Source organism: Sciurus vulgaris (assembly GCF_902686455.1).
Source record: "Sciurus vulgaris genome assembly, chromosome: 4".
Lineage (NCBI taxonomy): Eukaryota > Metazoa > Chordata > Mammalia > Rodentia > Sciuridae > Sciurus > Sciurus vulgaris.
Window position 1 is genome coordinate 36,719,920 of NC_136464.1, and position 26,670 is coordinate 36,746,589.

The 26,670-nt window shown below is 39.8% G+C and overlaps 1 protein-coding gene across 2 annotated transcripts in view; it reads left to right on the forward strand.

The window, feature by feature from the left end:
- The window catches only part of MYOF (myoferlin), a 153,789-nt gene that overhangs the window by 89,600 nt on the left and 37,519 nt on the right, over positions 1 to 26,670 (forward strand). For both annotated transcript variants that reach the window (XM_079137547.1, XM_079137548.1), the window contains 15 exons: positions 1,890 to 1,996; positions 4,798 to 4,990; positions 6,496 to 6,651; positions 9,559 to 9,690; positions 12,532 to 12,695; positions 14,981 to 15,095; positions 16,977 to 17,082; positions 18,205 to 18,350; positions 19,812 to 19,985; positions 20,892 to 21,000; positions 22,489 to 22,566; positions 24,886 to 25,067; positions 25,158 to 25,316; positions 25,433 to 25,531; positions 26,443 to 26,604. In XM_079137547.1, the coding sequence (XP_078993673.1) occupies positions 1,890 to 1,996; positions 4,798 to 4,990; positions 6,496 to 6,651; positions 9,559 to 9,690; positions 12,532 to 12,695; positions 14,981 to 15,095; positions 16,977 to 17,082; positions 18,205 to 18,350; positions 19,812 to 19,985; positions 20,892 to 21,000; positions 22,489 to 22,566; positions 24,886 to 25,067; positions 25,158 to 25,316; positions 25,433 to 25,531; positions 26,443 to 26,604 (2,082 nt within the window). The remainder of the gene's footprint in view (positions 1 to 1,889; positions 1,997 to 4,797; positions 4,991 to 6,495; positions 6,652 to 9,558; positions 9,691 to 12,531; positions 12,696 to 14,980; positions 15,096 to 16,976; positions 17,083 to 18,204; positions 18,351 to 19,811; positions 19,986 to 20,891; positions 21,001 to 22,488; positions 22,567 to 24,885; positions 25,068 to 25,157; positions 25,317 to 25,432; positions 25,532 to 26,442; positions 26,605 to 26,670) is intronic.

Consider the following 26,670-nt stretch of genomic DNA (forward strand, 5'->3'; position numbering starts at 1 on the left):
ACATGGAGTTCTTAAGACTGTGCTATTGGTACAGTCAAAATCGTCACTGTAAGAAGAGATGGCTTAGGGGAACCAGTGCCTGACATTTTCTACTTTTGCTACAGACTAGAGGAACTACCTTGTTTGGGAGTTGGGAGGTAGTTTCCTTTGGTGGAACTGCACAGACATGATATCTGTCATTAGCCATCTTGTTGACATTAGTGAACTGGATTGGTAAGGAAAAAGAAGATATGTTTGGGATGTTTCTAATTAAAATTTAGATACTAAGTTATTCCTATCATGTGTGGATAAAATCCATTGAGCATTAGTGTTTTGATTTCAAAATTAATGTTGGGTGCAACAGAGTGTGGAAAAGGGGTGATTACATATGATTAATGCATGCATAGAAATATCCCCATTAATATGTAGAATTAAAATGTGTTAATAAACATAAAAATATGTATTATTGTTTGTTTTTCCTAAGATCTAAACTACTAGAGCTGGACCAAGACATCTGGGATTATACTTGATCTAAAATTCTGATGAAATCTAAAAATATTTGATGTTATAAAGGCAATATGGAAGGAACGTTATGCAATTTAAATTTAAGTATAATTGTTATCATTGATGTGCAATGCAATTGGAATATTAATTTCCAATCCCCTTTCTTAAGGGAATTTGCGGAAAATTAGTCACATCTTTATTTAAATTATATTCTGGATAGTCTTCAGCTTTTTGCATCCTGGTTCTTCTTATAAGCTCTCTATTGACCAGGCTATCCTAATTCCCTGCTAATCTGGACAGGATTGTGGCTTTGCATGACCAGGACTTTGGGTACTCGTGGTGGGCACTCCCTCACCCTCTGTGTTGGCAGATGCTCAGCATGGCTCAACACTATGTTCCAGGAATATCTCGTATTTGTCTGCCCCAGTCCTGGAACCATCATTTCTCCAAGGAGTTGTAACTCCTTTACTGGGAAATGGCATTTAAAAAATAAGATCTGGGTGCTAAAGTACTTCCTACTACTGATAGGTCATTACTTCTAGGCCTTCTCAGCAGATATACTTGTGCATGAACACACACACACACACACACACACACACACACACACACAGATAAATGTGGGTTTATCCTTTCATCTATGGTATTGTAAAGGCTATGAGTTCATAAAGATACCTCCAATTCTAGTCCGATACCACTAATTCTTGTGTTTCTTACAGTGAGAAATTTGGCCTCTGTTATCCTTAATATATTCAGTAAGTTCAAACTTAAAATCCACAGATAAATGGTGGTCAAAAACAAGCCTACTAATCAGAGTTCGGTTCTTTAACTGAAGAAGTATAGTCGAAATATTGTTTTCACAACGGTTAGCAGACTGGGATCAGTGTAATTATGTTATTCATCTGAAGTATGATTAGGTCCATTTTGCTTCTATTTATAGTCTTTTTTAGGGTTCCCTCCCCAACCCTTGCTGGCTTCTTTTTCTTTTTCTTTTTTTTAATTGTCAATGAATCTTTTATTTTATTTATTTATGTGCAGGGCTGAGTGTCGAACCCAGGGCCTCACACATGCCAGGAAAGCACTCTACCACTGAACTACAACGCCAACCCTTGATTTCTTTTCATTTATTTTTTGAATACATAAAATACTTACATGATTTCAAAGGCCAAATTAAATAACTTAATAAACATAAACATATTAGCGTTTTTACATTATTACGTTTTGAAGGAAAAAAAATACTGCTAAGCTATGGTGAGTATTATTAAGTGGGGAAAAAAAAGAAACTTTGACTTTTCTACAGTAAGTTTTTTAATGGTTTTCCCCCTGTGGAAATTTACATGAAGCCTTTGCTGGATATAATGGCATATTGCACAATTATCAATTATTTTCTCTCTTTACCAATTCTTTAGCAATCCAACATAGAGGCTCTAAAATCAGGCATACAAGGAAAAATTCCTGCAAACCAACTGGCTGAACTATGGTTGAAGCTGATAGATGAAGTTATAGAAGACACCAGGTACAGTGATCTTATTTCTATCTCAGCGTTCCCAGCCATGCTCTCCTTCCTGAAATTCTAGGACTGAAAGAGCTTCTAGAATTGTCTCAAGAATTTGTTTAAACAAATGAATTTGAACTATTTGGGCCTCTTAAAGTCTCTCATTGGGAGGAGTCTCAGAGTCAACCACGAGGGAAAGTTCTACTTTGTGATTTGGTGCCAGTTCTTGAGTAGCCTGGGGAGGCCGAGGCCCCACTCCAGGAAGCGTCCCACGGCACACTGGGGAGGGGTGGGTTGTGGAAAGGAAGAAGCAGGTCTCTTCTGCTTCCCCAAGATCCAGGATGCCCACAGCCCTGACCAAGGGAGACTCCTGTCTCCCTCAGAGAATGGCATCTGGGAGTGGGGCATTGATATTGCCTTTTAGAACAAATATTCCTAATTCACAAACATGTTTTTGGAAACATTCTTCTTACTTGCTGTTTTACTGAGAGCTTAGTGAACACTGTGGCAAAGCCAGTAAATAGGACCTGAGCCAGAGGACATATCACAGCTGTGACTTGGGGAAACAGCTCAGATCTGTTGGCATTTGGAAATCAAAGGAGGAAGTGATTCATTCCAAGCTAATTTTAAATATTGGCTAATGAAGCAGGGGCAGGGAAGTTTCAAAAGAAAAGCATTTTGAGGACTTTCCTTTAACAGCAGGAGCCCTGTACTTTTTCCCCTGTAGGGTACTGCCCTAAGTCACCCTGTCTTCTGGTGCCTTCTAGTGGTTAAACCAGGTCATTGAAAAGTAGTTGAAATTAGAATACCACCAGAGAGCTTGTTTAGTGCCCAGAGAATTTTAGAACTGAGTCCTAAGGGATCATCTCTTAGTCTCCTCATCTTACAGGTGAGAAAACAGAGGCCCATAAAGGTAAAATGATTTCACTACCTCAGGCCTTCTTCCTGCCCCATGCCTCACAGTCAGTATCTATTTTACAAAGGTCTCAAGTGTGACTTCTGAACTAATAGCTTTCATATATATTTTCGCCTTACAGAATCATTCCAGGGTCTTAATCCTTCACATATATTGCCATACTTCTTAATGAAATAAAACAGAAACAAGTAGTAACTTTCAAGGAGAAAATTCCTGTGAAATTTAAGGTTTGCTGAACCAAACAATATGAGCTGTTTTTGAAGAATCCAATTTTAATCTTTTTTAACATTATGTGACATGAAACTCAGTGTTTAAGGGAAATCATGCAAAGATTTTCTTCATTTAAGGAGCTGGGTGAAATTCAAATGAGTGGAAATTCTAGGTGGAGACAATGTGAGTAGAACTTCCTGGAATTGGTGACAGCCTCACCCCATGGTCCTGCTAGCTGCCACATGAGAGGAATGGTTGGTGGCCGGAGGCCAGTCTGGACCCATTTTCTGTAACCCTTTGGGGTTACAGAAGTCACTAGACTTCTCAAGTCTTACTTTTGATGGGGGCTTGGCTTGCTCAAGTGGTTCTTTCTCTTTCAGATCTTGTAGGTTCCTTCGAGAATCTGATGAGGTGATGATAATGATGAGGACCAGGGTAAGAAGTTGATGGCAGTGGTGGTAGCAGTATTATTTAGACTTTACCATACAGTAGGCACAGATATGAAGGTTCTGCACATATCAGTTCCATGCAGTAGGCACAGATCCGAAGGTTCTCATATATCAGTACCATAGAGTAGGCACAGATATGAAGGTTCTCCATATATCAGTACCATACAGTAGGTGCAGATCTGAAGGTTCTCCGTATATCAGTTCCATGCAGTAGGCACAGATCTGAAGGTTCTCCGTATATCAGTTCCATAAAGTAGGCACAGATCTGAAGGTTCTCCGTATATCAGTTCCATAAAGTAGGCACAGATCTGAAGGTTCTCCATACATCAGTTCCATGCAGTAGGCACAGATCTGAAGGTTCTGCATATATCAGTACCATAGAGTAGGCACAGATCTGAAGGTTTTCATATATCAGTACCATGCAGTAGGCACAGATCTGAAGGTTCTGCATATATCAGTACCATAGAGTAGGCACAGATCTGAAGGTTTTCATATATCAGTACCATGCAGTAGGCACAGATCTGAAGGTTCTGCATATATCAGTACCATAGAGTAGGCACAGATCTGAAGGTTCTCTATCAGTACCATGCAGTAGGCACAATCTGAAGGTTCTCCATATATCAGTTCACTTGATTCTCACAACAACCCTGAAAATAGATATTATTTTCCCACATTTGAAGACAGTAGGACAAGAGATTGAATAACTGGTCAAGAGCACAGATCTAGTAAATGGTGGAGCCACAATCTACTAGAGTACCCAGAGAAGCAGCTCCAAAGCTGCCTATTATCAATTGTAATTATGTCACCGTGCATGTGGACACAGACATATATGGTTTTCTTAGAACACCTGAGGCCCACCTGTAGACTGCCTAAAGATTCTTGGTTCCAAAATTAACACTTCAGCTAAATGACCTCTAACTTCCCCTCCTCCTCCATCATTTTATGGATCCATACAAAGATTCTAGGAAGCAAAAGAAAGGAAGATAGGTTTCTCCAGTTGCTGCTATTTCCATCTTCTTCCCAGTGTGACTCCATGGGCCTTAGGTCAAACCCAAGGAATTGCTTTGGAATGTTAATCTCCTTTTCTGCTCTGCATATGTCAGATATCCTCAACTACAGCTTAAACCAGGCAATGCTTCTAGAATCACTGAGGGGATTGATGTGGTTTGCAAGAAGGAAACCTAAAGCAAATGACAGTTTTGAGGTAGAGTGTTATTCTTCACTGTTTCTTTTCTTTCTTTCTTTAGATACACCTTGCCCCTCACAGAAGGAAAAGCTAACGTCACAATTCTTGATACTCAAATCCGAAAGTTGCGGTCCAGATTTCTCTCCCAGATACATGAGGCAGCTGTAAGGATGAGGTCTGAAGCCACAGATGTGAAGTCCACATTGTTAGAAATTGAAGACTGGCTTGATAAATTAATGCAACTCACTGAAGAGGTTAGACATTTAAACTATACACATATCACCCGATATGGAAGGAAGATTCTGTGGAATGGCGCCAGGGTAGGGGTGATAGGTGGACTATCTAGGATGTTGCATGGGATTAGTGAACATCTGAATGATAAAAAATCAAAGTTATTGGACTGGGAATGCTACTGAGTTTGGGGGGGTGAAAGTCAGCTGAAATCAGGGCAGAAGAATTTTGGATTGGATTCTGGAAACATTTTTTCAAAAGGGACAAATCATGATTTCCCCAGTACTCAGAGGGCATTTTGAATGATGTAGTGGCAGATCAGTGTGGTACAGAGGTTTAGGCACTGTCAGCTTTGAGAGGGGGTGGAAAGACCTGGATTTAAATCCTGGATCAACCATGTGCAACCTAGGGCAGGTTATTCAACCTACCTTAGCCTCCATTTCCCCTTTGTAAAGTGGAGGTGGACGTAGTATGTCCCTGCTGTGTGAAGATTTAAAGATGGTGAGTATAAAGATCTTAGCACAGCGCAGGGCACATGGTAAGTGTGGGGTAAATACTAACTAGTTGCCGCTCACCTTAGTGGCCCAGAAGAACAAGAGAGTAAAGGTACCACTGCTGTCTGTCGGATGTCAAGGGAATAATGTCTTAGTTCCTTTTTCTATAACAGAATACCACAGACTGGGTAATTTGTCAAGAACAGAGACTTGGTATGGCTCTGGAGGTTAGAAAGTCCAAGGTTGAGGGACCTGCTCCTGGTGAGGGCTTTCTTGCTGTGTCATTCCATGGCAGAAAGCAGAAGGGCCAGAGAGTGTGGAAGAGAGAAGCAATCAAGAAGGAGCTGAACTCATACTCATAACCAGTGCACTCCCAGGATATTGAAATTAATCTATTCCTGAGGACAGAGCCCTTATGACCTAATTGTTAGGACCTCTTTTTAGGTCCCACCTCCCAACACTGTTGTACTGGGGACAAAGTTTCCAACAGTGAACTTTGGGGGATACATTCAAACCATAACAGGTACATAATAATATATTTGTGGAAAGAAAGCTATTTTTAAATGTATAGAGAATTACACAAGTTATTTTTATTTCCTACTTTGTATGCCTTGGTATTTTCAAAGATTTCTATAGTGATCAGAAAAAAAGGGGGAGTTAAAACTAAAGTTTTTAAATTGGCAAATATTGGATTGTGGGACACAAATGCTCTGTGTTCTATAAAATATATGCAACCTGTAGCCCTTTACTGCTGATAACTTTCTTCAGATGATGGTCAAAATAAGAAGGAACATTTCCTAAAACACGTTCCAGAGCAGAGCAGATAGGGCTCTTGCAGGATGAAGTTCCCTTTGCTTCCCTCTATTCCCTTCAGCCAGCCTCCCAGCCCTGCATGCTCACAGTGTGGTTCTAGAGGATGCGAATCTCAGGAACTTGGGACAGAGTCCTAATCATAACCCAGAGTCTCCTCCCATCCTTCTGCATCTAGACTAACCATTGCTCTGCTTCCTTTTCCATCCATCTCCTGTGCCCAGCCACAGAACAGCATGCCTGATATTATCATCTGGATGATCCGAGGAGAAAAAAGACTGGCCTATGCACGGATTCCTGCACATCGGGTTTTGTACTCCACCAGTGGTGAGAATGCATCTGGGAAATACTGTGGGAAAACCCAGACCATCCTTCTGAAGGTACACATCTTCCCCTTGGAGTATAAATACTTTAATGCAAAACTCTTCTTCTGGAGAAGAGATTGCTTCAGAATTTGCTAATCACGGGGTGCCTATAATCACTTCTAGCCCATTCTGGTTATCATCTTTGCCAGAACGGGCTAGAACCAGGGTGATAATTCTCAGAGACTGATTTGAGGTAGACTAGCAATTATGGACACCTCCCTAGATGTCTTCGAGTCATTAATATCAACATGGCATTGTAAATGCTTTGCTTTCTGGCATTAATTTTCTACTTACTCTAATATCTCATGTTGAGTCATGTCTTTCTTGCCTTCATTTTAGTGAGTGTTTAGGGGGAAAAAAGAGAAAGTGGTATTGCTAAGTCCTTGATCTGTTGCTCTAATCAAGCGAGTCCTCAAATTGGAAATTTTTGGTAACTGCTACTTTGAGAAAGACTTCTGAACATTTTTTTAGAGTCGTGGGTTCCTTGAAGCACTTGATAAAAGTTATTGGCCCTCTCCCCCAGAGGAATGCATGTCACACCTCCACCTGACGTCGTGCGTCAGCTCTGGGAGAGTCCCAGAACCCCGATGAAGAACCTCTGTATGCATTTGGAGAACCAAAGGAAAGAAAAAAGGAGAGATGAAGAAGGATGTTCTCTTAAAACAAGGAGATATCTGCTAACTTTTAATAAATATATTCATTGCTCTTTAATCAGGAAGGTGTAAATAGAATCAGAGTGATTATCTTCTTTCAAGTGTTCTTTGCAGAATAAATCTTACTTAAGATAGAACCACAATGATAATTGACCTCAGCAGTGGGTAGAAGCAAACTGATTAATAAATAAAACTTCACAGGGGGCAGGAGACGAGGCAGAGGGGTGTTCTCTGTATTAGGAATTAGAACTCAGTGAATAGATAGCAAAATGCTTTTAAGAAATTGCTTTATAGATTTTCTTTGTTAGTACTCATTATCCAGTTTACAAAGCCATTTAATTCAGTGGGTCTTTTGGTCTTGGGACCCCTATAAAACTTTAAAAAAATTATTAAAGACCCAGAGAGCTTTTGTTTATGTGGGTTGTATGTATCAATATTGCTATACTAGAAATTAAAACAAAATTTTAAAATATTTATTTATTCATTTAATAATAGCGATTGCTGGGGCTGGAGGTATAGCTTAATCTTAGAGTGCTTTCTTAGCATGCACAAACCCTGGGTTTGATCCCCAGCACCACAAAGCAACAACAAAATAACAACAATAAACTTCTTACACATTAACATAAATCATATATTTCTATGATATATAACTATATATTCTGAAAAAAATTAGAGAGCAGAATGATACTGCTTTACATTTTGCAAACTTTTTAAATGTCTTCCTTAACAGAAATAAAAATGGATTCTCAAATCTGTGTATTTAAACTGATGGAAAAAGTTACTTGATGTATAGGAAGAAAATCTGTTCTCACATAGATATACAATTAGAAAAGGAAGGATTATTTTAACAACCTTTTCAGATAATTTTGAATATTCATCTTTGATAGAACACCAAACCCCAGTGGTAACTTTTATAATGTTAATTTCAATGTGGAATCTAAAATTTTATCAATCAATTTGTCATCCTCAGCTGTGTTAAAATCCATTGGTGTGTCCTGAACCTTGAATGGCTCTTTTATCCATGCATATTTTGTGATGTTACCCAGGTCATTTGGAAGATATTCGGTCACTAAGTTGTGCAGATCTTCCTGATGTTGGCACATTTCATCATAAGATGTGAAACAAATTGAGAAAAATTGCATTTTAAAATATTTCTCTTATCAGAAGAGCCTCTATGTGTTGGGAAGCTAGCTAGCTCACCATGCCAGATACAGTTTCTCCAAAACTCTTGCTTTTACTTGAAAGCTTAAATTTTGTCACCAGCAACAAATAGAATGATTTTTTTTCTTGAAGTGATAGGCTCATTTTGTTTATGTTCAAGAAAATGTCAGCTGCCATACCCAAATCTAAATGTCCATATTTAACTGTCAATTGCTGTTTGAGGTATAAATGGTATGCCATTTTTTAAAACATCTAGTTCAATTCACAACTCACACAATTGTACAAGTTTTCTCAAGACAAACATCACATATCAATATGCAGCTGAAGTGCTTTTCATTTTGTCATGCAAAATATTATGAAGATATTATACTCAAGGGTCAAGATTTAATAAGACTAGTCATTTTTTAGTTTAGTTTTTGTTGTTTTGTTTTGTTTTGAGGTACTGGGGATTCAACCCAAGAGAACCTTACCACCAAGCTACATCTCCAGTCCTTTTATTCATTTGTTATTTTGAGATAGGGTCAACTGCCCAGTTGACCTTGAATTTGTAATCCTTCTGCCTCAGCCTCTCAAGTACCTGGCATTATATGCATGTGCCATTGTACCCAGCTGAATTTTCTAGTTTAAAAAAAAAATTCAGGAAAATTCTTTAGTAAAACTGGCCTTTCATATTTCTTCCTCAAGTATGCATATTTACTATGACTACTACTGCTGTCACTACTGGGTACGGTTAGGTGTTACTGCCTTGATGCCTATTGTGGTACAAAGAATTTTATCCACTATTGTTTTTGCACCATCAGTGCAAAGGTCAACATAATGAAGAAGATAAACACTGTTAGTTCTATTAGGAAAATTATTTTGACCTTGTGGTCCTCCTGTAAAGTTTTCAGGGACACACAGGAATCTGTGCATCATACTCTGAGATCCTCTGCTTTAGTTGTTTTTCAGCCTTTGCTAGAAGGTCATTTGGAAATATTTTAACTAAAGCAACAGAAAACTAGACCAGTGAGAGCAGTAAACAGATGTTCAGTCTGCTTTGGGCTTTATGTTAATGTCACAATGCACGCAATGCCCAATGTAACATAAGCTAACATCGTTCATCTCACAGTACCCGCAGGAAAAAAGCAACGGACCCAAAGTGCCTGTGGAACTGCGGGTGAACATCTGGCTGGGCTTAAGTGCTGTTGAGAAGAAGTTCAATAGCTTCGCAGAAGGAACTTTCACTGTCTTTGCTGAAATGGTACATTTAATGACATTCTATCTTGTCCTCTTTGGTGGGGAAGAAGTTTTACTTTTCATCCTTAGGGAAAACAATCACATACCAAAAATAACTACAGCTATCATTACAACCACTTAAAATCCCATTAAAGGGACCTTAACTTCAAGAGATAGGAAAAGATCCTCTTGAGGTCTATCAACATTGGAACACAGGAGGACGATTCAGACCTTTGTGTGATAGACCCAGGAGATGCTCTCAGCCAGCAATATGGAAAGTGGGTGCCCTTCAAACTCTTGGCCCTTGAACGCAGGAACAGCCAGGCATATTGGTGCCCGATGGGTGGGACACACTGAGTACACACACACATATACACACAACACATACACACACACTCCTTCATGCACACACACCAACCCAGGAAAGGAAACACGTAAGATGTTCAGATCTTGAAATACTTATTTGGAGTGAGAGATCTTTAAATCACAGAAAACCCATTTCCTACTTAGGGGAAATTTCAGATGGGTTTCAAGGGCAAAGAATGTGCTACCTGAATCTTTCAAAAGCAATAGAGATCATTTGTAAAACCTTCACTGAGTTTTAAACCTACTTAATTAAGTCTGATTACAATTAAAACAATGAAAACAATTTCAAAAACATTCAAAGCTCAAAGTAGAATTATTTTGATTTTTTTTTTACACTATTTTTAACTCAAAGTGCTTCTCGACTTAAATTTACTGTGTGTATTTGGTGGGTATCTTCTGATACATTTTCAGATGAACTTTCTTCTACAAATGGGTGTTCGCATTCAAATAAAAGGAGGAGAGGACTATCTTCTTTCTGGCTAATCTTTAAATGTGTTCCTGCCACCCCTACTATGCCTGAAAACTGATTAAAGACTGTATTGATCTGTTTGCCAGGCAAGAAAACCATAGCCATCTGTAATTTTTACTTTTTGTTCATTCGGTAGTGCCTGGAACATAGTAGGTGCTTATGAATATTTATTGAATAAATAAATGATGATTGAATTCATCCTTCATTCCTCCATCCACCCATCTGTCCATCCAAGCTTTTAAAGAGGAATGGCTTTATGCCAGGCTCTGAGTCAGGTATTGAAGATGACCAAGAAGCCAGGCTTCGTCCCTAAGGATCACACAATCTTTTGCAGTGATAGGGTCTCTTGTTGAACATGCAGACTCCCAGGGCCATCCTGGGGCTTCAGAGTCAATAGCTGAGTTAGGGATTAGCATCGCAGGTGATTTCAATGTGGAAGGATATGGGGCATCTGTGGGTCACTTTATGAAACAGCAAAACATGTAGAAGACACACAAACAGCCAAGGCTTAGGCTTGCTGATGGAGATAAATAGAAGGTGTGCTGGAGTCCCTGAGTGGAGGAAGTTAATATCCAGTCAGACACCTGGGCAGTGTGGAGTAAGGGATTCAGGTCTATGTAGAAGATGCCTCCTGCAGGATTTCTTGGCATCCACCAGCCCTCAAGTTCTGTGGCTGCTACTAATCCCTGAGGAACAATCAACCAGCCCAGGGCTCCTTTCCACGTTTTTCCATTTCCAGACACTTCCCTACACAGAGCTGAGATGAAACTTCAACTCAGTAGAAAGATTTTTCCACCCATTTCAGTTGTTTTGTGTGACTCTAGAGTTTCTCCAGGTTCTAAAGCCTGTAAAGACCAGGATGGGCACTTAGTAATGATAATGGGAATGTCACTGTTTTTTGTCTTCATGTGCTAATACCAGAACTTGCTTCTCTGCAACATTTTACTCCAGAGATTTCTGGGAATTCTTCAGGAGCTTCATTTGTGCTTGTTCATGAATATCTTTTCTATTATCCTGTCCCTGCTACTAACTAAAGACAGTAGTCCTCAAACCAATTAAGGTTCACAGCTCCACTTCTGCCAATGCCCTCTTCTGCATACTGAGGTCCTGGCTTGGACTTTAGTAGAACCATGCTGGTTTCCCAGCAGAAGTGGCAGGAACATCTTGTTCCTCCATTTCTAAGTTTCATGGCCCCTTGTAACAACAGCTCCTTTAGTTTCTGTTGAAGTTCATCTTCCCTCCTGGCTGAGAGCCGATATCTGAGACAACACTACTGTGCTCTTGACCAATAGGCTCCTACTCAAATTGCCTCCCTCCTCCTTCATCCCAAAACTCCCCTATGCTCTCAGTGAGGTTATCAGCAGAGAAATAGAGATTCCAGTTTGGAACCAAGCAGGGATACCCACCATACTGGCAAATCTCAATCATTTCCATGACTGAGATTGGGAAGAACAGATTCCTGTAAGCCTACATCACTAAACCCTCCTCCTAGAAACATCTTGGTCTACCTGCCACACTCTAGAGGGGATTAGAGTTCAGAACTCTTAGGGCCCATAAGGGCTGGGTGCCAAAAGACCATCATGTTTCAAATGTGTTCTTTGTGGAGTGCTTGGGAAATATATCATCCATTATATATTATTTCTGTGGGAGTAAGTGCCTCAGGTTCTAAGCAATAAACTTACAAATAAACTTTATGGAATTTTGCCACCCAAAATAATAATAAAAATAACTAGTATTATATATCAATGTTTACTGAACATTTTCACACTCATCTACACTTTTGAATTCCAGAATAACTTTATGAGGGTGGTTGTATTATCTTTGGTTTATAGATGAGAACAGTCTTAGAAAAATGAATGGCTTATCCAAAGCTTCATAATCAGTAACAACCCAAGTTAGGTCCATACCTCCTGAACACAAAGCCCTTTCACTTCCTATGGTTTAACTTAATCCTGGGTGAAATTGAAAATGTATGGACTGGCTTTGTATCTTCCTCTCTGATAGTGTTTCTCTAATTTTATCTTTTTATAGTATGAAAATCAAGCTCTCATGTTTGGAAAATGGGGCACCTCTGGATTAGTGGGACGTCATAAATTTTCTGATGTCACAGGAAAAATAAAACTAAAAAGGGAATTCTTTCTGCCTCCAAAAGGCTGGGAATGGGAAGGAGAGTGGATAGTTGACCCTGAAAGAAGGTAAGTTTTTCATTTTCTGAGGAAAAAAAAAAAAAAAAGGATGGCAATGAAGGCTTTCCTTAGAAATTGCTGAATGGATTGTCTCCGTCGTTATTCTTGATGATATTTATAAAACACCTACTGAGCAGAAGTAAGTCCATAGAAATTCAGAAAATTAAAAGATGTCATCAGTGTTCCATAAAACAGGCAAGTAGAAAAAGCACCTGATAACTGACAATTTTCGAGACTTATTATGTGTGAATGTGTGAAACCGTGTGTTGAGCACCAGCATCATTTTAGTCTTAACTACATCCTTACCAGATAGGTAGAGGCAAGAAATGTGAAAAACCTGGGGTTTTACATTATTTACATCAACTTGCCTACCAGTTTCATGGATGTGTGACTCCTTATTCACAGACAAAGAACCTTAATGCCCAAGCAATAGAAATAGCAGAGCATCAACATTTGCTCTAGATATCCATGCCCCAGTTCCCACAGGGTGATGTAAGAGGGACAGATGACATTTGCACTTAAAAGTAAATTGCATTACAGAAGAGGAACCCTGAGCTTAGGGAATCCAAATCTTTTATAATAGGCTGTGAACATGCTGGCTCTTTGCTCTGGAGAGAGACACTATCTCGGCCTTCCAAGGCTGTTCCCTATGTAAAAATCGTTGAAAAGGAAGACCATAAGAAAGGCTGAGATAGTGTCTCACCTCAGTTGGCAAGAGGTACAGAAATGCAAGATGCTCACACGGAGAATTATCTCTCAACAAGATAGTATTATCTCCACTTGGCAAATAAGGAAACTGAGGTCTAGAGAGATTAAGTAACTTGTCCAAAGTCACAGAACCTGTAAGTGGTATAGCCAGGGTTGGAACCTAAGAAACTAGCCAGGGCATCCAAGTCAGCACTCAACCATTATGCCGGAACATCTGCAAGAAACAGTAGAAGTTAAACTTGTAAAGGTAAATTGTATAGTATGTGAACTATGTGTCAAAACTGTTACTAAAAAGAAAAAAAGAAAGACAGACTAGGGACCTGGAGTCTGGAAGAAAATAAGGCCTGGTTCTGGAATGTTGCCAATAGCATTAGAACCAGAGCTCGAGTTTGGAGGAAACGAAACTGTACAGTTGGACTTTAAGGTGCCCAATTGGAGTTTGGCCTCTGTCGCATTTGTTTCTTACCATTAGGCATTAAGGAGGGAGGGATGCGAGTGAACCAGCCTGTTAAGACCCAGTGCCTGCACATCAGTACTTTTGATCCAGGACAGCTCAGCTCACTTTAGGTGGATTTTGGGGTCGGGGGTTGGTGAGGAGAAGAAAAGTAGGATTTGAATGGTACAGAAGGAACAGTGGGAGGAATTGTGATTGAAAAAGTAAAAGGTTAAAGCATATAAGGACTGGATAGGATCCTAGAGGTAGCAGCCAGGGCTTTTATTCTCTTTCTCTGGGGTCAGAGAAGTGAGGGATGAGCCCAAGTTATACAAATGGTTGGGATTATTTATTTTTTGAGACCTCTCCAGTGCTTGATTGTAGAGGAGGATACAGTAGGAGAAGATGCAGAGATGGCAAAGGAAAAAGAACTCTCATTTGAGTTGGGCGCCTGGCAAAAGGCTTAAATCAAACCTCTGTATTTCTTCTGTGGGTTTTCAAAATACTTCCAAATCCAAGAGGAAAACTGGCAAGACAGAATTAGTATGGATTTCCGAAGCGTCCAAATGGAGTTTAGAGTCTTAAATGACTTGGTTTGGCTGTCAACTGAGGAGTCATTGAGAACATTTAAACTCCTCCCTTCAAGTTGTGTTGCATAGACCAACCAACCCACGAGTACGCATTTCCACACTTGGTTTCATGAGGCAGTCTCCACTCCACTTTTTTAAAATAGGAGGGATACAAAGAAATGATTCCCTATTCTTTGAACTGTTAGCCAAGAGTTTCACTGAGAAAAAACTGAACAGCCCAGTATTTCTGAAACAGAAATATGGAAGGCACTGTCTGGGGTCCCTGTGAGAAGCTGCCCACAAAACTGTTTTCCTTGTCCCCACCCTAATTACTGAGGAGGAGAAATCTCACTCATCTGAGTTCTCTATAATTTAGGTCTGGTTGTTCCAGCAGGCCCTTTCTCCAAAGGAATGGTAAAATTTGAGAGTAGAAAAAGGAGTTTGGAGCAGAGAGTCCACAGGGGTCAAGTGAGGAGGGAACTGGTACCATTGCCAGGGTATAGGTGCCTCCTCACCATTGGCAGTAACTGGGGTTGCTGGTTACCCCTTCTCCTTGGATAACACAAGTCTTTGCCCACCCACAGCTTGCTGACTGAGGCCGACGCAGGTCACACAGAGTTCACAGATGAAGTCTACCAGAACGAGAGCCGTTACCCCGGGGGCGAGTGGAAGCCAGCCGAGGACACATACACTGACGCGGTGAGCTGCCTGCTCTCCAGAGCAGTCCTCATGTGTCCTCTCTGAATCATGAGCTGGTGGGAACCCACCACCCCCAGGCTTGGCTTCACCCTCTTTAGTCTTCCATTCACAATTTAAGCCACATGACTGCACGGTCTTTACTTCTGCAGAATTTTTTTTTTTTTTTTGGACCTAAGTAACTAGATGTGGCCCCATGGTGAAATTTAGGTCGTACAAATTTTTAGGGTAAATATTTATTTATCATTTAATGAGTTTTTAAAACCATAACAAAATGCTCCTGTCTTTTAAAAAAATTCAAACAACTTTAAATAAAACCAAAATTAGTCTCCCTGACTGTTATCTCCCCAAAGGTAACCACTGAAAGCAGTTTTCTGTTCTTATGCAATTGTATAACTTCTTTTTCCCTCACCTGAATGAAATTACAGTACATGCACAGTTCCGCAACTTGATTTTTCACATAATAATGTATCTTGGTCATCTTTTGATATCAGTACATATATATTATGAGCTTTTTAAAAATGCCTCTAGAGCATTTTATTGTATGCACCTACTATACTTGATTTAGCTAAATCTCCTTCTCATAGGCCTTTAGGGTTTGGTAGTGGGTGTTTTTTTTAGTCTTTAGTTTTTATAAACCATGTGACAGTGAATTGACATGTGACAGTGGGGTTTATTCTATCATATTTGTACATGCACATAATTTGATCAATCTCATTCCCCAGTACGTTCCCTTTCCCTTTGCGTCTTCCTTCCTAGATCCTGTTGCTTCCTACTGATCTCCCTTCTATTATTGTTATTGTTTTTATTATTGCATTATAATTTTATACTTATGTACACACACACACACACACACACACACACACACGGGATTCATTGTGGTCATTTCAACACGGACATAGTATAGTTTGCTAGATTTCTTCCCTCAGTACGTCTGCATGCCCTCCCTCCCTTTCTACCCCTCTCCTTTCCTTATGAAATTTTAGCGAGATACACCCCCTTTCTCACCTTGTCTTTCTCTCTCTTTCTTTCTCTCACTTCCACATAACTACATATACATTCTTATTTACTTAGGGAAATTTATCTCTAAAAAAAATCTTGGATTTGCTTGGTCAAAATTTAAATTCATTTAAGATTTTTTATAAACACTGCTAAATTGCTTTTCAAAGAGGTTGTCTAAACATGTTCCCAGAAGCAGCATGAGAGGACTTTTGCCTAAACCCTGACATCCATCTTGGTGGCTTTGCCAGTACACGAATAAGATGCATGATTGTTATTTCAGTTTCCAGTTTGTTAATTTAAAGTGAAGCTGAGTGTTTGCCCATGTTTATGGGCCACCTTTATTTTATTTATGAACTTTCTTCTTCATTATGAACTTTCTTTTTCATGACTCTATTAGTTTTTATAGAAACTTAAGTCAATATTTTATATAAACTTTGCTCAGTCTCATATGATCAGGATCATGAACCTCCACTAGCATTTTCCTGTACTTGAAAAGATGTATCTTCAATGTCCGATCCATTCTCTGATGGGTTCTTTTCTGTATAACCCCTCATAAAAAGCAATTCTGCCATTTCGGAGTATTAAGTTGAACCATATGAAATTGCTATTCTTCAACCACAAAAATTGTGATTCTTCAACCTACAAAAACAATTTCACATGGTCTGATCTGATATTATTCCCTAATAGCAAAAACAGAACACAATTCCAACAACTAATTTTTATGTAGCAATTGTGCGTTAATAAAGATTGAGCAAAATGAATCTCTAAGATAGTATCTTTGTAAACACATGGACACCATAGTAAAGTCTGAGGAAACTTATCTTTTCATCTTATTACCTCTCTCTCTCTCTCTCTTTTTTTTTAAATTTTATTTATTTGAAGAATGGTGAAAAAGCAGCATCCCCCAGCGAGCTGACTTGTCCTCCAGGCTGGGAGTGGGAGGATGATGCGTGGGTATATGACATAAATCGAGCAGTGGATGAGAAAGGTAACGTTTTGTGTCTATGTAGCTGAATGCAGGTTAACCAGAAGGGTTTCTTGGGTGGAAAGTCCCACTTCTGTTGGTCCATGTCAAGCCCCTCATGTGTTACTATCTGTGACTATTCAAATGCAAAATCTAAGGGACAAGCAAATACTTTAGCAGGTGCTGGATAGAAGATGTTAAGAGTGGAAAACAGCAGGTGTTAGGGAGTCAACTAGTGGCTTTGAGATACTTGGGGATCCAAGATGAGAATGTAGGAGAAAGCTGGGTTTGGTTTTTCTCTATCCTAATCATATCTCAATCTCTACGGGAACATAGCACTCAGGGTCCCCCTAGCTCAGAAAAGAAAACTTTGTATGCCTTAAAATCATCTTATTCAGAAATAATGTAGATTATTGACTTAAATTCTATTAATAAGAAGAGTAATCCAATGTTAAATCAACTGTAGCAACTGGAATTATTAATAGGGAAATTTTGTTTGTTTTTCTCATTCTTATAAAAAGACATAGAGCATAGAAAGGACTGGAATTAATACAGAAGATTTTAAATAGAAAATGAAGTTCTTTATTGGTTTTGATGCTCACAACTGATCTTATAATAATAGTTACCATTGATTAATACCTGCAAGCTAAGCATGGTCCTGATATTTTGCACACATTATTTCGATTGTTTAAAAATAACTCTTTAAAAAAAATAACTCTTTAAAAAGGTATATTTTAGCTTTATAAAGCAGAAACTGAACCATAGACAATTGCAGGAGACTTACTTAGTAAACAGCCAGCACATGGGTAGTGCTGGGATTTGAACCCAGGGCACGTGACTACACAGTCCATCCCCTTACTCTGTCTCCCTCTGCTCCTTGAGCTGTGCTTCATTCTTCAGTGCATTCAATTCCCATGAGTGACTGGGGCATGCAATGGAGGAGAACCCCGTGGTCACCAAGGAGGGTGCCAGGGAGTGAGGCTGTCTTCAGTCAGGCTAAATTGCAGCATGGTGAAAGCAGCACACAGTCATGATAGCAGAAAGCATTTGGGGACAGAAAGAGTGACTGAATATTTCCTGGATGTTTACTTGGAGATCCAATAAATGCATCTCTTTTGAGTAATTGCAAAAAAAACTCTGTTTCAGGCTGGGAGTATGGCATTACCATTCCTCCTGATAATAAGCCCAAATGCTGGGTTGCAGCAGAGAAAATGTATCACACTCATAGACGGCGAAGGCTAATCCGAAAACGCAAGAAAGATTTAACGCAAACTGCTTCAAGTACTGCCAAGGTAAGACGAGCAGTAGGGGCAGGAGTTGGGATGTGGATAGGAGATAGGTTTTGCCTAACAGACAGCCAAGTTCCAGTGGACTAGGCTATAAGAACCATTTGCAAGTCAAGGATCTAAATTGCTCAAGGGTTCTCCAAGTGTGCCTACCTGCTACCTGCACCATCAATTTTGCCTTGGAATTTGCTAGAAATTCTTCACCCCAAACCTACTTCTTTAGAAATTCTGGGGGTGGACCCAGAAATCTGTATTTCAACAGGCCCTCCAAGTGATTCTGTGATAGGCTAAATGTTGCAAATAGTTATAAAGGCAGTGAAAGACACTGAAATTATTCACGGAATAACACAGTAGAGGCAGTAGCTCAGAACTTAGAACAAGATGCAGAAGGATTCAAATTCTGATTTTCTTTCTCACCTGCAAAATGTGAACACTATCTAAACCTATATAACTGAGTAATTATAAGACTTCATGGAATAATATTAGTCAGAAAAATAATAAATGACATGTTTTATGTGCCTTCTACAATGCAAGGAACTGAATACACATCATCTATAATCTGTAAGCTCTGGATTTCATGCCCATCTTACAGATGATGCTCCCAGAGATGAAATAGACTTCCTCTAGGTCATGTATCCAGTAAGTGACAGAGCTGATGTTAAATTTGGTCACTCTTTTCAGATACTTAAATAGGATTTCGGTCACTGAAATGTGAGCTACCTGAAGGCAAAGACCCCATCTATCTTTTTCTTCACTGCTTTCTCTGCCTTTAACACAATCCCTGTCAGGTAGCAGGTGCTCATATTTGTTGAATGAATGGAATAAAACACTGAACACTGAGATCATTTATGTATACATAGTGTTTAAGCTGAAAAGTACTACATAGTTGTTACAGATGTAGTATATTCTGGCCTAGCATTTAATTATTAGTTATTGAAACCTTGAGGGAGGGTCTGTCATTTTCTTCTCTATATGTAAAATGGAGATAGTAACATTTTCCAAACTATAGCACAACAGCACTATTCTAATGAACTAACCAAGTGAAACAACATAAAGCAATGTGAGAAAAAATCCACTAGCTTCGCCTCATTCCCAGGTCTCAATGAAGTGCCCCTCCTTGCATTTTTTGTTCATTTGTTTGATTTTGCAGTGCTGGGGATTAAACCCTGACCTGGCACATGCTAGGCATGTGTCTGCCACTGAGCTACATCTGCAGACCAAGGTATATCCACCACAGGCCAACATCTCATTGCACTGTAATTGTCTAGTTTTCTCTCTGTCTTGTCATACTCCTTCAGCTCTGCAAGAGCAGAGATCCTATTTTGTTCTTGGCTATATCCCAGGCTTCTCCCATATGCTTTCCAGAGTGGATTTTTATTACTGCACATTTACTGATTGATAAAATGACCTGCTTTATCAATATAAGGAATATAGTTACTATCATTAAAGGTTTTACCTCTCTTTTAGGCCATGGAAGAATTTGAAGACCGAGAAGGATGGGAATATGCTTCTTTGATTGGCTGGAAATTTCACTGGCAACAGCGTAGTTCAGATACTTTCCGCCGCAGACGCTGGAGGAGAAAAATGGCTCCTTCAGAAACACATGGTGCAGCAGCCATCTTTAAACTTGAAGGCGCCCTTGTAAGTAATCAGTAGCCAAAGCCCAAATAATATCAGTATAGAGAATATATATTAGTGTTGGATGCAGCACTACCAATTCCATGGAGGTAACCCCAGAGCAATAAGACTACAGATAGGTTTGAGGGAAAGTCACACATCCCAGGTGTCCAATAATTCCTGTAGAATGACTAGACCATTAACATATAAAAGGTTCCAAGAAATACTACTGCAGACACACCTAATTGACCTAATATTTTCCAAATGTATTTGTTCCAGAACACTTTTTTCTGGTAACATCTATTAACATCCAAAGCACAAGTTGCTTGAATCATCCCTTGGAAATTGCAACTGTCCAATCTACCAAGAAAATTAAATACACACATGTAAGGGGGAGGAAAATAGAGGGATGGCTCACAAAATTTGAAAACAGTTCAGATAAAACCACAATAATAATAATAAGCAGGGAACTAAAAAGAAAAAATGTAGGCAGGTGGAAAGAATGAATAAGAAAATGGCAATGAATCATCTAAAACAATATGGCAGCCAAACCCATTTCCAAACATAACTGTTTTTTGTATTTCTGTACTGTGACCCCACTATATGCTTCTGCTGTTTTCTCTACCTCCTTTCATCCTTTCAATCCTCTTATTTATCCTCCACATCGCTCCCTGTTTTCCCTTGTTTTCAGCAGGAGGGTTTGGCAGACCTGAACTTGAGACGGAGGTTTGACTTTGACCTCCTGCTCTCTTGCATTCCAGCTAAGTGACTGGGAAAGTCACTTGCTCTCCTGAGTGTTACTCATCTTGAACAAAGGGGTGATTGGAAGATAAAATCTCTTTTAAAAGCCATCATTCTATTTGTGATTCTTGACTCTTGGTTTGTTTGTTTTTAGACCATGTTAACTGATTTTTCTGCTTCCTACTTCAGGGCGCAGACACCACTGAGGATGGAGATGAGAAGTGCATGGAAAAGCAGAAGCACAGTGCCACCACTGTGTTTGGAGCAAACACTCCCATTGTTTCCTGTAATTTCGACAGTGAGTTTTAAATGTGTCTTTGTGAATTCTGCTTTTAAGGCTTTTATCTCAAGGAAACTCTTCTTGCCACCGAATATGATAAAAATTGTTTCACGAGAACATGACTTTCAAATCATCCCTTGATGAAGAAGATTTTTTTTTAAATACAGTTTTTAAAACTGTATCATAGTTGGGGTAAAGAGTGGTCAAATCACTGATTGTAACATGTCTGTCCATAGGTATTTATTCTGTTTTATACATAACTCAAATTTTTATTTAATTAGGAAAAAAGTTTCAAAGTTTAAATACAGGTTACTTTCAAATGGTGACCTTCAGGAATTTCAGAATGAAGCAGACCTACTCTATAATAATAATAGCAGATAGTAGACCTTAGTTAGCATGCACCAGGAACTGTACAGACAGAAGCTCATTTAATTCTCATAACAACCCTTGAAGGTAGGGGATGTCATTGACTCCATTTTGCAGATGAGGAAACCAATGCACAGGGAGCTTCAATAACTTGCTCAGGGTCTAGAGGCCTATAAGTACTAGAAACAAGATTTGAACTCAAGCATTCAGGGTCCCAGCATCCAACATTCAATAACAGTGCTCTTCTCTCTCTCTATCAAATTATGTGTATATGTGTGTGGAAAGGAGTGTGTATGTGCATTAATATAATAAAGAGAAAGAGTATATAGATTTTGAAATGTCAAAGAAACTTTTTGGCAGATTCCAGATCTGGCACTGAATTACTACAGATAGCCCATTTTTTATAACTGCTGGAGACCCACTCTCATTTTAAAAGTGTATATGATGACAAGGAGTAACCACAATCCAGGCATTTTACAACAGGAATAATGTTCTCCTGATTCACATTTATGTTGGGCATGCTGTAGTATTTTAAAAAAATGGAATAGTCCCTCCTTCTCCATGAAAGAGAATGTTCTGAGGTCCCCAGTGGATGCCTGAAATTGCAGATAGTACTGAAACCTAAATACACTATCTTTTTTCTTATACATACACACATACGATAAAGTTTAATTTATAAATTAGGCAGAGTAAAAGGTTCATAACAGTCACTAATAATAGTATAGGATAATTATAACAATAAAATCGAAACATCTCTTATTGTTTGGAGCCATTATTAAATATAATAAAAGTTACTTAACACAAGCACTGCAATCCTGATACCAGGACAGTCACTGATAATTGAATAGCTATTAACAAGTGGGTAGTGTATAGAGCATGGAAATATTGGAAAAGGGATGATTCACATCCCAGTTGGTCACTGAAATTGGTGGAAAGCAAAACCATAGATCAGGGGACTACCATAAATTTATTTTTATAGAAAGCAGGACTACTTTCGGGGGTCATATACTCTTTACTGTGGGAGACTAGATCCAAGTGACCCAATTATCTGAAGCATGTATTACCTCCAAATATTCCAGAAAAAATACCAGAATACAGTGTTACAGATCTTGTGCGTAACCTCATTCCTGTCCTTTCTAGGAGTGTACATCTACCATCTGCGCTGCTACATCTATCAAGCAAGAAACCTCATGGCTTTAGACAAGGATAGTTTTTCAGGTAAAGGAAAGAAAAACCTGTGCCACACTCAATTACATAGCTGCTCCTTTTCATCAAGTGGATGTGTTCTGTCATTGCTAACAGCAACGAAAAACCTTTTTGTGTTGCAACTGGTTTGGTACACTTGAAGTAAACTGCTCAGTCATTAAAGAGTTCCTGAGTGCTGGAGACATGCAGGAGATGCATGACCCTTTAGTGCAAATCACGACTGATTAATTATAAGCACCAAGAAGAGCAATTTCTGCTCTCTATTTTTACACCTGGGTGTGTTTTCATCCCTGGGCCCTTGGGTTGATGGGTAAATTAAGAACCTTTACATCATCCGTAGCTCTCTCTCAAGGTGATGAGAAGAGCGCACATTCACCCATCTACCTATAGAGCACCAGGGTTTGAGCCCTGTGGGGTCCGTTTTGACCTCCTCTGCTACCTGCTCCCATAGTCCAACACCACGAAACCATGGGGCTAGCTGGCCCAGGTGGCACATATCTATAATCCTAGTGCCTCAAGGTGGGGGGATCACAAGTTTGAGACCAGCCTGGGCAAATTAGAGAGACCCTGTCTCAAAAGTAAAAAATAAAGGGCCTGGAGATGTAGCTCAATGGGAGAGCACCCTGGATCCAATCCTCCATACCAAAAAATAATAATAATGATGATACATGAGCCAAGCGCCATGGTGCACACCTATAATCCCAGCAGCTCAGGAGATTGAGGCAGGAGGATCGTGAGTTCAAAACCAGCCTCAGCAACTTAGCATGGCCCTAAGCAACTCAGTGAGACCCTGTCTCTAGACAAAATATAAAAAAGGGATAGGGATGTGGCCCAGTGGTTAAGTACCCCTGGGTTCAATCCCTGGTATAGTAATAACACATGAGGTTTTAGTATCCTTCACGCTGTTACCCTGAGGGATTGTGTTGCCTTTGATCTGGTTCTAAGGGGAAGGTTGTTGGCAGGGGGGGAGATGTTGGCTACCTTCCTGCCTGGGGATTTGTGCTTTTATCTCTGGAGATCTGATGGTTTCCAGGGCCATCCTGGGCTATCAGGAAACATCCTACTTTGGGACTTGAGGCCCAGCAGAGCTTCCCTGGATCTGGTATAGAAGCAGTTTTTAAATCATTTTCCCAACACTCCAGTGCACTCACATCAGTTCTGGACTGTGTTCCAAGCCTAATATTAACCGATATATGTTAAGGATAAATTAGTTATTCCTATACTATAATACACATCTCCAAAATGGTTTTTGAGGACATTTTCAAATATTGTCCACCAGGGGGCACTCCATCACTAAAAGTCAAAGTTAGAATTGTTGCAAAATTCTTGACCAAAGTTGCATAAAACTCTAAGGAGTTTGAGATGGTATAAGAATCATCATCAGGGCAAAAGCAAATAATTACAGTCATAGGACAATAGCTGCCTGCAATACTAAAAACAAAGCACACTTTGGCATTTACAAGAGCTTCAGGTTAAACATTATTTATTTTTATTTTTATTTATATTTTGAGGCAGGGTCTTTCTATGTTGCCCAGACTGGCCCCAAACTCCTCCCACTTTGGCCTCCCAAGTGTCTAGGACTACAGGCAAATACCATCATGCCCTGCACTTACACATTAGTTTATTGCTCAAACAGGTGAGCCTCCAGCAACTGCAAAATGGGTTGCTGTAATTGTTTATTGTGTATGAGAACACAGATTGCTTTTTCATATATAAGACTTTTTTCCCTGCATTTTCTAATACATGGAAACAAAGCTTTCTGCTTACATAAGTTGTAAATGCTATGCACATCGAGTCTTTCTCGCTTACCACTATATTCTTGATATCTGGCATTCAATAAATATTTGCTGAATCAATTGATTACCAGTTACAGTAGAAACATTGATGTTAACTGGCATTTGTCAGTTGTTCCATCTATGATGAGCTCCGTCCTAAGCAGTCTACATTCTTTACACTGTATCATCCTTTCAACACTATGAAGCAGTTACTACTTCCATGGTATGGAGGAGGGAACCAAAGTTAGAAAGGCAATATTTTTCCCTGAGATCATATAGTGCGGTGGAAGGGTTTGAACCTAGTGTGTCTGACTGCAGAGCCTACGCTCTAAATCATGAATGTGGAGGATTGAGTGTCCAATTAGCCTTGGTGGGGACATACTCCAGAGAGGGAGAATCTTCAGCACATGTCAGGGCCTAGCATCAAAATGACACCCACCCCTGTCACTTCCTGCTCCCCAGAATCTTTGTATCCAGAGGAAAAGCATGAGGTTGAAATGGATGATGAGCAAGATTTTAACCATGGCCCCACCTTTATTCTCCTTTTCTGTTTTAGATCCATATGCTCATGTCTCCTTCCTCCATCGAAGCAAAACCACTGAGATCATCCACTCAACCCTGAATCCCACATGGGACCAAACAATTATATTTGATGAGATTGAAATCTATGGGGAACCCCAAACAGTTCTACAGGATCCACCCAAAGTTATCATAGAACTTTTTGACAATGACCAAGTGGTAGGTGATTTGGAATTTCTGAATGACTTGGGAGAAGATGGATTCGAAGGGATGTTTGCTTAGGAATTTGAGGATTGTTTGTCTTTCTAGGGCAAAGATGAATTTTTAGGACGAAGCATTTGCTCTCCTCTGGTGAAACTAAACTCAGAAATGGATGTCACACCTAAACTTCTCTGGCACCCAGTCATGAATGGAGAGAAGGCCTGTGGGGATGTCCTTGTGACTGCAGAGCTGATTCTGAGGGACAAGGTACATGGCTGCATTCCCACTCATGTTCTTTCAGCTGCTTAGAATATTTATGGATAATTCTAGACACCCTTTGTGTGAACCGAGAGAGGCACTGACAGTCCATGTTTGTTTCACAGGACGGCTCCAACCTTCCCATTCTTCCATCTCAAAGGGCGCCAAACCTGTACATGGTCCCCCAGGGTATCAGGCCTGTGGTTCAGCTCACTGCTATTGAGGTACACTACTCTCCAGGTTTTATTTGAGCCAATCAAATGGATATTGCTACAGAACATGAATCTTTCATATAAGGAATGACTTCCTGCTGCATATTTTCTTGCCGTTTTCTAGCTTTCTATAAAATTTGTTCGAAAACATGAAATAGGCATGGAAATTGAAGGCTTGTTAAAGCCACAAGAGGTCTGTTCCAACATTACTGAGAGAATCTATTGGGAGCCAGCAGATTTCTGAATTTTTCAGGTCACCTAGAGAATCGGGAGAGAGAAGGTGGCCCAGGAGAAAGTGCCTGTGTGTGTGCACAGGGGCAGGTTGCAGGGGCTGCAAGGGAGGCGGAGGGGAGGAATGGGCACTGTGACATGTTAGACAGTTGGAGCAGATACAGACTGATGGAGCTGACCAGGTAGCTCGAAGGACAATGGCTGGCCTGTTCTCAAGGCCTCCACCGTCCAGTTATACAGCTGTTACCCTGAGATTTCCCTTCTCCGGCTGCCTTGCTAGGTTAGTTCTCAAAGACTGAGCAGGTTATCATTGTTTAAAGCTTGTGTGTCAGACACTGTGTTAGGAAGTTTCCACTTGATCCTCAGAGTCGCCCTGTGATGGAGGACTCCATCAGGCCTGTTTGTGAATGAGACAGATGAACTTGGCTGATCTATGACCCAGCCAGGGCTTGATTCCTAATTCTTAGCAGCTCTGCTTTTTCTATCAGCTCAGGAAGGAGAAGGAAAGGGATTAAACCACTTTCTCTGCATAACCTACAAGGCTTTCTAGGTTAACATTGATCAACATTTTAAACAAATCTGTACTGACCAATCTTAAAAAATTTACTAGTGACTAAAATAAAAATTTTCCTTTTGAACAGTATTTCTAATATGTTGGGTTTCTTTCTCTTCTCTTTAACTTATTTCCCCAGATTCTAGCTTGGGGTTTAAGAAATATGAAAAACTACCAGATGGCTTCTGTCACATCCCCCAGTCTTATTGTGGAGTGCGGAGGGGAAAGGGTAGAATCTGTGGTGATCAAAAACCTTAAGAAGACACCCAACTTTCCAAGCTCTGTTCTCTTCATGAAAGTGGTATGGTATCCAATTGTACTATAATATAATATGATGTGTGTTGAGTAACTGAATTTTATTTGAAAT